Here is a 13,460-nt window from a genome sequence, read left to right on the forward strand (position 1 = left end):
CAGCTCTCATAGAAATTCAAACAGCATCCAAATGTGAACGCTTCAAGAATTTGCACATTTGCTTAGGCTGCTGTTTAAATTACTTTCCCCTCCCCGTGCACATGCCAGCAGGGAGTAGGGGAGGCAGCCCAGGTGCTCCCCAAGCTGGCAGAGGTAGGAGGGGCTGGGCTGGGGGAATCAGACGGAGGGGAAGGCGAGGCTGCTGATCTTTCACGAGGTGGACTATGGAGCACCAGCCCTGCAACCATCTCTCTCTCCTCTGCCTGGGCAGATTTCTCATGACCATTCTTTTCTCTTCTTCCGTCTCTGTCCCTTCTGTGTGGCCCCTCTTGGAACACCCCTCCCCGCTTCTCCCCGCCTCTGTCTGTCTCTGTCCCTCCCTGCCTGGCTGAGGGCAGGCGCCTCTGTCAGCCTCCTCGCAGTGGTAGTTATTGTGTGTGGCGTGGCCCTGGTGGCAGTTTTTCTCTTTCTCTTTTGGAAGCTGTGCTGGATGCCCTGGAGGACCAAGGAGGCCTCCAGTCCCTCCTCTGCTAACCCCTCCCCGGAGGCCCTGCAGAGCCCCAGCTCCAGAGGCAACATGGCGGACAAGCTGAAGGACCCCAACACCCTGGGCTTCCTAGAGGCGGCTGTGAAGATCAGCCACACGTCCCCAGATATCCCAGCTGAGGTGCAGATGTCGGTCAAGGAGCATATCATGCGTCACACGCGGCTGCAGCGACAGACCACAGAGCCAGCGTCATCCACCAGGTGAGGGGTAGAACCCTCCCTTCCCTCCCTCCACATTTCCGGATCCAATACATTAATGAGATTGCAGCCCGTGAGGATCAGAGACTAGAAATAATCACATGGGTACTTTGGGTGGAGACTGTATCACATGACATGCTCCATGGTGGGTGATCAACTAGGAGGTGGCACCAGGAAGGACTTCCTGAGAGTGCAAACTTTGAGGTGGGGTGCTGTGCACGGGGTAAGTGCTGGAATGTGTGTGAGTAGGAGGTGTTGCCTTGTTTGGTGGGAAGGAAAGACTTCAAGTGGAGAGAAGAGAATATGCAAGGTGCAGAGGCATAAAAGTTCCTGATGCGTCTAGGGGTATGTTGATAAAGCCTCCCAGATGAAGTCTGCAGTGCCAGGAGATAAAGCAAGAGACTCCTAGTACTTTGAGAAAGAGGATAGTCATTGACAGTGTTCCTTGCATGACAGCTATTATATACATGGCATTCTTTAACTGAAATAATAAAACGACCAAAAAAAAAAAAAACCCACTGCCACTTAATGACAAAAACCTACTCTAAATTTAGAAACACAGTTACAGAAGATGTGGTACATGCGGGTATGAAGTGTTATATTTATCAAAAACTTGAGGCTCTTGTGGCTTCCTGGGTCCCTAAAGGCTCCCAGGGACCAGCCAAAGGGAAGCAGGATTTCTCTTCAGCTTGAAAGCCAGAAATGATGAAAAGTGCTGGGTCACATTTACAGAGTTTATTGTTTGACCTCAGACGTGTTGCTCACCATTCCTAAGCCTCACTTTTCCCAGTTGTGTAATAGGGCTAATGACCCTCATACAGTTGCTGTGAGGAGCCAGTGAAAGAATCCACGTGATAATCAGCACTAACGACAGATCGCTCATACACCCAGCCCTGTTCTAAGCACTTTATGTGCATTAATTCATTTCATCCCCAGGCAATCCTATGCACTTGCTACTTTTATTATTCTCATTTTATAGCACAGAGAGGTTTAATAACTTGTCCCAGGTCACACAGCTAGAAAGTGGCAGAGCTAAAATTCACCTATGAGGTCTGTCTGGCTCCAAAGCGCAATCCACGTTAACTATGTGATGGTGATGGTAGTGGGGGTGATGAAGGGAAGCCACACTGAACGTGGGAAAGACTGGTCCTTCTCAGTAAGGGAGCTCATGGTTTAATGGGGGAACCAGAGTCACGTCTACTAGGAAAGAAACCTAGAAAGCAGATGGTAGAAAAGTAGGGAAAGTGATAATGATCACAATGGCTACCATTTACTAAAGCTTATTTTATACCAGGCCCCATTCCAACTGCTTTACATATATTGTCATGCACACAAACCGTGTGCACAAGGAAAGTGGGTCAACTAGCAGGAGGAAAAGGGGGCCCCACAAGGGGTAGGATGCACCAGGGCCGCAGGGCGTGTCTGCCTGCACCCCACCCCCCCAACCTCCATGTCTCTCTGCACCCTGACCCCCAACCTCTGGATGTCTGACCTCACTCACCCCCTCCCACCCTCCACCAGGCACACGTCCTTCAAGCGACACCTGCCGCGGCAGATGCACGTCTCCAGTGTGGACTATGGCAATGAGCTGCCCCCGGCAGCAGAGCAGCCCACCAGCATTGGCCGCATCAAGCCCGAGCTCTACAAGCAGAAGTCAGTGGATGGGGACGATGCCAAATCCGAGGCCGCCAAGAGCTGCGGGAAGATCAACTTCAGCCTGCGCTATGACTACGAGAACGAGACCCTGATCGTGCGCATCCTGAAGGCCTTCGACCTCCCTGCCAAGGACTTTTGCGGCAGCTCTGACCCTTACGTCAAGATCTACCTCCTGCCCGACCGCAAATGCAAACTGCAGACCCGGGTGCACCGCAAGACCCTGAACCCCACCTTCGATGAGAACTTCCACTTCCCTGTGCCCTACGAGGAGCTGGCCGACCGCAAGCTGCATCTCAGTGTCTTTGATTTTGACCGCTTCTCCCGCCATGACATGATTGGGGAGGTCATCCTGGACAACCTCTTTGAGGCCTCCGACCTGTCCCGGGAAACCTCCATCTGGAAGGACATCCAGTATGCCACAAGTGTGAGTACAGCCCTGCCCCCGGGCTTCTTGAAGATTTGCAGTTCTGGGTTTGAGTGGGACGTACCCCCCACCCCCTTCACTCCTAGAGACAAATGGGACTTTATCCTTCAGGATGTGAAGGGGATTCTGACTAAATGTGCAACCCACCCTGGGAAAGTGCTTGCACTGTGCCCCACATTGGGGTGGGGGCAGCCCAGTGGGAAGAGAAGGGAATTTGAATCTGTTGCATCCAATGGCATGTTCTGGGGTGAGTCTCTCTCCCTGCTGGGCCTCAGGTCTACCACCTACAAAATAATATATCTCTTTAATCGTGGGTAAGGATTGGGCCAGGGCCATGGACTGGATCAGAGAGCAGCATCTGCCAAGGGCACTGATGTGTACTAGAAGCCTGGAACAGGCAACCAAGAACAGGCTGTATTAATCAGGATGAACCAGGTTGTGCTGCAGCAACAAACAATCCTAGGATTTGGTAAACTAAAGCAGCCAAGGTTTAGTTCTTGTTCATGTTACAAGTGCTTTGCAGCTTGCCTGGGGTTCTAGTCCACCTTGTTACCCAGGATCCAAGCGGACAGAGGCTGCATTTTGACCTGTGCTCCCACAGTTGCCACATCAGGAGGAAGAGGATATGGCCAATCATGCACCGTTTCTGAAAGCGTCCCTGCACAAGTTGACACATGTCACTTCCACTCATATTTCATTAGCCAAAGCAAGACACATAGCAACTCCTAATATCAAGGGGGCAGGGCAAAGCAGTCCAACTACGTGTCCAGAACGGGGACCTGAGGTATTTAATGACCAGGACTAATGACTACCACGCAGCAGAGCCTCTGCTCTTAGGCACTGCCTACCCAGGTGGGGGAGGGGAGACCTGGCTAATCTGCACATGGGAGAGGGGGTGGTTCGCTGCTCACGATCAACTGGAATTAACCAGGAGGGTTTCAAGGAGCTGGGGCTCAAGTTGGCTTTTAAGAGGGAAGATAGGTTTGGCACAGAGAATTAAGAGGGAATCTCCAGAGTCCTTTGGTCCAGTATAGACAGTGTTCTCTGGTCCACTGGGTGTGTGTTGAAGAAGCTGGGTCATAGCATCCCACAGGTGTAGGTGGCATGACTCTAAGCCCAGCCATGCTGCTGAGAGCCCTACAGGGGCATTGCCATCAAGCAACAGTGAGTGGCCTTGTGTCTGGCGTCTTGAGCGCTAGCTGGTTGAGTGTCTCCTGGGATATTTCTTGCACTATTTCTCTGGGTGTGGGGGTGACCCCACTCAGTCTGCAGACCCTCCCTTTGGATAGTCAATACTCAATATCTATGTGCTGAATTTGTAAGGAGGGGGGCTGGGGAAATCAGCCCCACGCTGGTGGGAAAAGGGTAAGACTCTTGATTTGTTCAAAGAGAGAAAGCTTACTGGGCTCCATTGCCCCAGGGAGGGTCACTGGGACACCCCATCCTCATAGCTGGTGCTGACTTTGACCAGTCCAGTCTGATGTCCCAGTGCCTCGCCCACCTTTCCTCTCCTGAAATGTCATCCCCAAGAACAGCATAAGCAGCGGGGCCGGCAGACAGGGCGGGCAGACGGGGCGGGCCGGAACAGCAGCTGTACACCAGCCCCAAGCCCAGGAGCTCTGCTCTATAAATCACTCTGAAGTTTACATCTGGTGCAGCTCTTCCCCTGTGGTCTCCTAAGGCAGCAGCTTCATTATGGTGACTATATAGGTAGAGAAAAGCAGCCCCGTCCTCCCCACTCTGAGGCTGAGGCTGAGGGGCTCAAGAGAGAGGGAGGGCTGGGGGCCAGGGGCTGGGGGAAGCAGGGCTCAATTCAGCCCTGAGAGAAGCCTCCCTTCTCCACCCCAGAGACCTTCCTTTCCCGGGATTTCAGCTCCGGGCATGATGGAAGCCCTAGTCCTGGAGTAGCAGTCCGTGCTCAAGCAGGCCCCTCATCTGAATGCTAACTTCCTGTCTCCTAGCACCTGCGGCCGTCCCTGCCCTCCTCCCACCCCCTCTTCCCAGCCCAGCTTCAGAAAAAGGCAGACCATCCCAAAGGAGCTGAATAAGTCGTCACCATCCTCATTACTCTCAGCCAGTTCCATCACAGCCCTCCTCCATCACCTCCTAAGCAGGACACTGGGCCAGACCCTGGGGAGCCAGGGGGCTGAGATAGAAGACAGCCTCTTTGACCCACAGAACTTTAATTACAGAGACAAGAAATGTTCTTGCAATAGCTAGTGATGCACGGGGAGTCCAGGCCCAGGAGTTCCCAAAGCTGGAGAGCAGGTGACCTGCTCACACACCCTGTCTTGCACACAGTCTGTCTGTGCTTAATGTTTGCCTGTGGAGGCCCCTAGGGCCCTCCCCTCTGCAGCCTGTCCAGCAGGCAGGCTCTCAGGATCAGGCTCTTTATCCTGGTGTGGGGGGGGGGGGCGAGGAGTCAAGCAAAAGAAGGGAAAGAGAACTAAGAAGGCTAGTGCTTTTACCTGTTTTTTGGTGCTGACTCAAACTGTAATTATTTGGAAGCCAGGGAGGCCCAAGCCCCAGTCCTGAGGAATGATTGAGCACTGAGTGTATATGAAATCCTGCAGCCAGTGCCGTGGGGGGCCAGATTCCTGCCAGATTCCGTTCCTAGAGCTGCATTTTGGCCCTGAGTTCCTCTGCCCCAAAGGCTGGTCTCTGAACATGCCTGGCATTCCTGCCTTTTGCCTTTGTTCCCAAGGCCAAGGTTCCCTCTGGCAGACAGGCCTCTCCCCCACCTCTCTGCTTGCTTGGCCCAAATCAATCCACCTTTCAAAGCTTCCCTGAAGCCTTTCCGCTCTCAAGGCAATCACTCCTCCAGATTAATCTCTGGGTCCCTCAGTTATACGCTGAGCCTTATTCTGTCTTGCAAAGTCCTCCCAATGACTCAGGAATGGCTTGTGTCCCACATTTGACTTTCTCTTGTATTTTCTCCTCGGGGCTGAGTATGTCATTTTATGTAATTATAAGAACTCAGCACATTCTTGATGAATGACCAATGGTTTACTTAATTCAAATAAAACTATGTATTGGCGCACAAGGAAAGGATTAGTAAAGAGGCAATGGGATTTGGATGTAGCTAACCTGGGAAGGCTTCCTGGAGGAGAAAGTCAAGTAGCATTTTGAAAATGGATAGAGCTAGGCATGGTGGGGAGACCCCGGCTACACATTCCTTCAGAGGTATGGTTCGGGTAGATGGTTTATGTCCAGAGTAGCAAAGAGATTAACCAGCCAGATCAGGTAGTCTGGACTGAAATGGAGGGTCCGTGACCCACAGTGTGGGTAGAAGAAGAGGTTCCGTGAGAAGAATGTTCAGGAGGCTGCTCTGAGGTCACGATAGTCCATGAAGGCTGTCCTCTTTCGCTCCTCATCCTTGTATGAGAGAATCAGATGCAGCCCTGGCAGGTGGAACAAGGCAGGTTCCTTGTTTTGGCCCCTGCCCCGGTGATCGAGGTGGTTTGAAGCAGCTAAGCCTGGAGTATTTGTGTTGTTTTCTCACAACCACTGAACGTGGAGCTTCATGGCTAGTGAAGGGCAGGTGGGCTTGGGAGGTGTGGGGCAGGGGCTAGCTCTTTGTTAACTGCAAATCTTCAGCCCTGAGGGACACTCACCTTGGTGCCCCCAGGTTGTTTGGGAGGGAAGCCGAGGCAGTAACAGAGCTAACATACCTCTCGCTGGAGGATGAGAAACAGGCAAGCCAGACCTGCAGGACAGTCGGAGGCCTCTACCGTTCCACGGAATCCAGAAGCTCAGGTGTGGGAAGGAAATTGTGGGAGTTCATCAAATGCAGCCCGGCCCGGGCGGGGCTGCCCCACTCTTGCCTTGCTTGACTGAGGTCCCCTGGTGCTCTCCTGGGCATTCCCAGAGGCTGGCCATTTCCCCTCCTCCAAGAACTTCCATTGGCTGAAATCATCCTGCTCTTCCCTTCCCCCCTCTCCAGCCCCCAGTCTCATTATTTCTATATAAAGCTGTAGATTTATCATTATAATAGAGCTGCCGTCACCAGGGTTTGCCAACATCTCTGTAATCTTGTCATTGCTACAGAGGCCTCAGACCCCAGTGCACACAATCGCTCCTGTCGCCATTCCCGCTCCTGCATGGTGGCGGGAGGTGAAGGCTGTAATTGGGGCCATAAATATGTGTTGTGTTTGGTGGCGTTAGTGGACTTGCCATCTTCCTGCCTTACGGGGTCCCTGCCAGGTCAGAGTGAGTGTGTGTGTGTGCATGTGTGTGTGTGTGTGCTTGTTTTGGGGTGACGGCGTGCTCTGTGTACTTCCAGGGGGCCTAGACTCAGAGTCTGCAGGGAGGAAGGGAGGCCTTACGTGGTAAAACAGTCTCTTCTCTAGCCTGAGAATGAGCAGAGCTGCATACAAAGAGCTCAGGCTTTGGTGCCAAACAAAGCATTCTAGCTTCTGCACTTTCTAACTTTGAGACCTTGGGGCCATTATCTAAACCGTACCTCAATTTCTACATCAGTAAAATGGGCATGGTAATGAAACACAGCTCATAGTGGTATTATATGTAAATTAAACAAAATACACAAGATGCCTAGACAGCACCATCACAGAGCAGCCTCCTGAGCCCCATTCTTACAGCACCTTCCTTCTGACTCAGCCTGTAGCTCACGATTTGTACCCCTCCCAGGCCTGACCCCCTCCCCCACTTTGATCCAGACCACCTATTCCAACAGATTGTTGGTTATTATTATTCCTATTTTATTTGTTTCTTTATTTTATCTCTTGTCCTAACTTGTGTTCTCTGTGTGACCCTGGAAAAGTGACTTGCCCTCTCTGGGCTGCGGTTTCCTCAGAAATCAGCTGCAAAGGTCTAAGATTCTGAGATTCTTGGCTTCTCCTTTAGAGAAGTGCTTGGCTCTCTAGCTTTCAGAGCAGAGCTATCCAGTCCCTGGGATAGCCGTCTCCCTAGTAGAGGCCTCAACCCCAGGCTGATAGGCCCCTGGGCAGAATTTCCAGACCTACCCTCCGCCCTTCAATGTCAGTTAAAAATCAGTCCTCTCTTCAGGTCGCTGGGAAATGTCCTCTAGGGGGTTCCTGCCACATGGAAGACCCCCACCAACAAGCTGTCTCCCTCCTTTTCCCACAATGCACAGTCCCCCACCAGGGCTCAGAAACCCTCCCCCCCCACCTCTCAGGTCCCCTATTTACTGGCTATTAATATGCAGTTTTTTATCTGAGCTCCTACCAGAAGCCAAGAGCACAACCAACTTTATCACATTTCATCCTCACCATAAGCCTTATTATTGTCCCTTATATGTAAGTAAAGGAGGGAAGGTTCCAGGTTAAGGGAAACCCAGTGTCACCCAGGCAGAAAGTGGTAGAGAGCCAGGATTCAAATCCACGTCTTCAGCAGAGCCCATGTCCTTGCATGCCCTGAGGGGAGTGTGATTCCATTGCTCCTTGGATGGAAGACAGATCCTGAAATCGTGCAGCTTGTCAAGAGATCCAGAAGAGTGTTTGGTTTGTTTTCTCTGTCAGGCCTGGTCCATTCCTCTCGTTTCAGGGGCAGCTCTTGTGCTGACACTGGGATTCTGTTACCATGTCCCCAGTGTGCTTCCTGTGGGCACGCAGTTTGACATTCATTCCTCTTTCATTCCACAGACATGGATTGAGTGTCAGCTCTGCGATGTCAGTTCAGTCTCTCAGCACGTGTTGGAAACAAGCTGAGTTGTGGAAAGGCTGGCAAAGAAAGAGCCCCCACCTCCAAGTGCCCGGGCTAATGGGAAGTGTAGGGCCTGCCCAGTGACCCCCAAGTCCCCCACCCCCTCACACACAGGGCACACATTTGGAAACAGACCTGTTTAGGACGCTCACTGCAACATCATGCAAACCACTCTACTTCAAGGTACATGCAGAAGTGTTGAGGAGAAATGCAGAAAAGAAATCAGAGTCAGAAAGGGAAAGTTTTCGGCCAGGCTTTGATGGCAGTGAAGGTAGAGAGTGCTAAAAGAGGACGGGTCAGAGGGAGAAGAGAGTGTTTCTCTATTTTCTTTGGATTGTGAGGAGGATCTAGAAAGAACTTCTCTCATATATGATGTGTTCCTTGTCTTTGTGCAGTAACTCCCTGTGGTGTAATTCTTGTATACTAGGCACCAGGCTAGCACTGGGAATACAATAACTTCAACATAGTCCTGTCCTCAAAGCCTCACAGTCTAATGGGGGAGGCAGGGAAGCAGCTTTGTTGATCCGGGGGACACGCAGGTCCCGGCACAGTGAGGAAGGGCTGGCCTCCTAGAATGAAACTGTCTTTCTTGCCAGAAAAGATTTAGTTGCATCCTTTTCTCACACCCCCATCCTTGAGTCCAGTGAGATCCAAGGGTAGCTTACAAAAGACCTTTTCAAGTAGAGCCAAAGAATCCAAAAAATTGATTCACGGTGACTTATTAAATCACCCTGGGATGAAGTCTCCCGGAGGCTCGTTGACCAGCAGCCTGATGCAACGCCTTCAGAGTGCCCCCCGTGGGTCTCAGGCTTCCAGGTCTATGCTGGTCAGGTGGTGGGTGGGAAGGAGCAAGAGGGCAGCGTAATGAACCTTCATCCACTCAACATGTCTTCAGTGATCCCTCAAAGAATTTATTTGGGTCCAAGAACACTGGGTGTTGAAGGAACAAACATAGTCCTTGCCTTCAAGGAGCTTACAGTTGGCTGGAGATTTCAGAGCAAATAAAAATGTCATCAAAAGAACACAATGTTTTAAGTTGTATTAAAAGGGAAAAGGGGAAGAGAAGTGATTATTGAAACTGGGAGAATGAGGAAGTGGAATAGGGGATGCAGATGGCAGAAGGAGAATTTGAGAACAAGAACTGAGTTTGGGGGAACACCCACAGTCAAGAAGAAGGAGGAGAGGGGCCAGCAAAGGGTACAGAGCAGGGAGAGCCAAGAGACAAGAGAACTGAGGAAGGTAAAGGAGGGACAGTTCTGGAAATGTGCATCCAGCAGTGATCTGTTCGAGCATCTGCGGGGTACCAAGTGCAGCCCTAGGCACTGGGGATGCAGGAATAAATGAAGTCCCTGTTCTCATGGTGCTTACACTCTGGTAGGGGGAGAGAAATGGATAAGCGAGGTAAATAGGGTGTCTGAGAGTGGGAAGTGGCATGGAGAAAATAAAGCCGGGGAGTGTGGTGGGGGTTGTTGGGGTTGAGACGGTGGCTTGGAGAGAAGATTACAGGGTAAAACAGGGCGGTCTGGGGACACATCCCTGAGACAGGGCCATCTGTGTAGGCCTGGAAGACAAGAGGGAGAGAGCCAGGCAGGTATCCAGAAGGAGAGAGGTCCAGGCAGAGAGAATGGAGAATGCAAAGACTCTGAGGTGGGACGATGCCTGGCTTGTTCAAGTAAGGGTCCAGTGTGGCTGAAGCAGACATGCGGCTGGGGAGGAGAGAGAATAAGAGATGAAGCAGGAGAGTAAAGGGGCAGGAAAGGTTCATGGAGTTCCACAGTCAAAAGCTGAAAAGCACTGCTGTAGCTGTCATGTTGGGAACAGACTATACACCTAGGGAAAGACAGGGGAATCAGTTGGGAGGCTATTGGATGAGGATGGGGCTAGAGATGCAAGATGTGGCTTGACTCTGGATATATTTTGAAAGTAGAACTAGCAGTACTGGCTGACAGATTGAGTATAGGGCCTAGGGTCTAGAGAAACAGAAAAATCAGCCTGAGCAACTCAGGGCGGAACTGCCATTGACTGAGTTGGGGAATCCTGGAGGGAGAACCCGTGGGGAGGAAGATCACAAACTCAGATCTGGACATGTCATAGCTGAGATACCACTGGACATCCAAGTAGAGACGTTGGTTAGGAACTTGGGTAAAGAGTGTAGCATCCAAAAGACAGGACTCAGCTAAAGAAATACATTTAGGAGATGTCAGCATATAAATGGTGTTAAAAGCCATGAGACTAGTTGAGATCCCAAGTTTAGAGAAGAAGGATCCACGACTGAACCTTAGGACACTTTAATGTTTAGACATGGGAACTGCGAGGAAAAATCAGCAAAATAAGATTGACAAGCAGCAGCCAGTGAAATAGGAAAACCAGGAAAGCTCAGTGTCCTGGGAAACAGAGACTGTATCAGACGCTGTGATGGCTCCAGTAAGATTTTGCTCAGCATCAGCCTTAAGAGCCATTTCAGTGGAGGCTGATTGGAGAAGAGATCATTTGCGGAAGACTGGGACATGGGTTGTATCATTTCAGGAGAACTCTTGTTTATCATTTATGTATCATTTAGGGAAATGAGATTTTAAGGACTCCAAAGGCTGGTTTTGCTGGGTGCCAGCAGGCTAGATCCATGTGTGGGCCATTCCTTGGGGAAAAGTTGGGGTGGGAATGGGGGGAGTGAGTGAGCAGCCCTGGTCCCTCAGAGCATAGCAGGCCAAGACAGCACATTACATCAGGAATCTGCAGCCAGACTAGGTGTCCCTAGAATTCTGCCTTAAATTCCTGAGTGTCTGGATTCTTGTGGCAGGACCAAGCCAGGAGAGGAGCAGAAAGAGAGCTTTCTGGAAGAGGCCCAAAAGGGCAGATCAGGGTTACCTGGAGGCCCCAGGAGGTGTGAAGGGAGTAAGGCTGCCCAAACCCATGAAGATTGTTCCCCAAGTCCTTCGGCTAGAGCTGCTCTGAATAACGTATGAAGGTATGAAGACGGCCGGCTGGCTCTCTGAGTGGCCTGGCTGCAGTGAGCCCTGGCTGTGCCCTCCCAGCCGCCCGGCCCCACTGTCTGAGTCAGAAGTCCCTGGGTCGCTGCGGGGCTGCAGGCTTCCCTGTTTACTTGCTGCTCAGCTGGAGCTGGTGTCTCTGCTAATGTTCACTTACCCCCACACCCCTCAGGCCTGGCCTCATTATCCTCATTCTCTGGAATGCTGAGCTCTCCTCCTGCACCCCCACCCTCAGGCCGGTGGTGGTGGGGCTGTGTGTGCAGAAATGTCCAGTCCATACCCCGACCCAGTTTATTCCTTCAGCCCCTGACAATGCAGAGGGCAGCTCAGATCTTTCCTTTGCTCTCCTCCCTGAAGGTTGGTTACCTCCCCACAAGGATGCTTTGGTCAGATGGGGCTGATGAAGCCAGGAGCAGCTTTTCCTGCTCCAGAGTAATAACTACAGCTCTGCCCTCCGAGCTCATGTCCTATAATGACACGGAGGGAGCTGGGAGGGGGTGAACCAGGGGTCCGTCCATGCTCAAAGCTCAGGTCCTGAGAGTGTGGCTCACCCTGCCAGGCCCCAGGTTCTGAAGCCAATGTAACCTTGAATTTTGTGGGACAACCCCAATGGCCAAGGCTCCTCTAGCAAAGGGTCACTGAAAATCCATCAAGAACCCACCAAGAAAGGGGAAGAGGTAGGGTGTGGGGTCCGAGCTCCACCCCACAGGCAGTATGTCTGATGGGAGAGAGGGGACACAACTCCAGAATGTCAGCGGGGTCCCTGCACCACAGGTGAGAAGTCCAGGTCCATGAGTCGTCCCTTCAGCAGAGGTGATGGATGTACACCAACCTTCTACACCCCATCAGTTGGGCCGACTGGGACCAGTAGCCATTCTTGGGTACATGGGGTTAAAGGTTTTCCAGGCGGTGCTGGAAAAGAAAGCTAATTCATCCAGACAGGGTTCTGACCCAGCTGTAAGCAGAGTTGCTCAATAACTGCTCCACTGGCCTTGGGTGCTGTTCTCTTTAAAGTCATTTCTAAACTCGGCCTTTCACAATAGGTCCTTCCCTGCAGCTTCAGAGGAAGTGGCCTTAAGAGGCGGCCAGAGGCTCAGAACACTGGAGACAGTTCCCTTCTCACTGTTGATAAATTCCTAGCATCCAAACAGCCCCACTGCCCACTCTGGCCAGCTTCCCGCAGAAGCCAGCTCCCACTGGCCTCCAGAGCACAGCCTGGTTCTGCCTCCCTCCTCTGCTCGAGCTGGCTAGGCCAGCCGACCCTGCCCTGCCCCAGCCCCACGTGCCCACATTAGTATGCGGCACATCTCAACGGCATAAATATCTAATCTTTCCCTTACAAGAGAATGAATGGGAAATCATTAGGCAACAGGCTCATGCATCAAGAAAAATCTATTCCTCCAACGCTGGTGCATTTTACGTGCTTCCCCCACCTTGCTGTGCAGAGCACCCGTGCTTGTCCTGTTGCTTCTACCACCTGATAACCCACAGCGACAGACATTTTCTCCCGGAGAGAGATTATTTGGTCAAAAGGGAAGCCAGAGCCAGACATCCCCTCTGGACACTGTCAAGGACACCTGAGCTCCAGGATTTATTTGGGAGGAAGGGGTTGCAGTGGGTCCCCTAGACCAGCAGCAGTCCAGAGAGACTGGGGTCACCGGGTATAACTATGACTAGAATGGCAACCAACTCGGAAGGACTGGGGCAGTCCCTGAGGGGTTTCTAATTTCTGCAGACCATGTGTTCTCACTCCATGTACTCATGGACTTGGGAAAAGTCAAACCTGAAAGAGCCTCAGAGATGATCTGGCCCAATGTCCTCCTGCCACAGATGAGCAAATTAAGACCAGAGAAGTCACACAACTTGTCTGGGGTGGCTCGCTGAGTCCATGCAAATCTGGACCCCAGCCCCGATCTCATGAGACCCAGTCCTGTGCCTCCTTGTCTCCAGCTTTTTATAGGGAATTC

At 51.8% G+C, this 13,460-nt stretch overlaps 1 protein-coding gene across 2 annotated transcripts in view; it reads left to right on the forward strand.

Annotated features, from left to right (window-relative positions):
- Positions 1–490: 490 nt before the first annotated feature.
- SYT6 (synaptotagmin 6) overlaps positions 491–13,460 on the forward strand; it is a 46,024-nt gene continuing 33,054 nt past the window's right edge. For both annotated transcript variants that reach the window (XM_072968842.1, XM_072968843.1), the window contains exons 1-2: positions 491–747; positions 2,266–2,824. In XM_072968842.1, the coding sequence (XP_072824943.1) occupies positions 491–747; positions 2,266–2,824 (816 nt within the window). The remainder of the gene's footprint in view (positions 748–2,265; positions 2,825–13,460) is intronic.

The sequence above is a fragment of the Vicugna pacos genome, chromosome 9 (assembly GCF_048564905.1).
Source record: "Vicugna pacos chromosome 9, VicPac4, whole genome shotgun sequence".
NCBI classification, from domain to species: Eukaryota; Metazoa; Chordata; class Mammalia; order Artiodactyla; family Camelidae; genus Vicugna; species Vicugna pacos.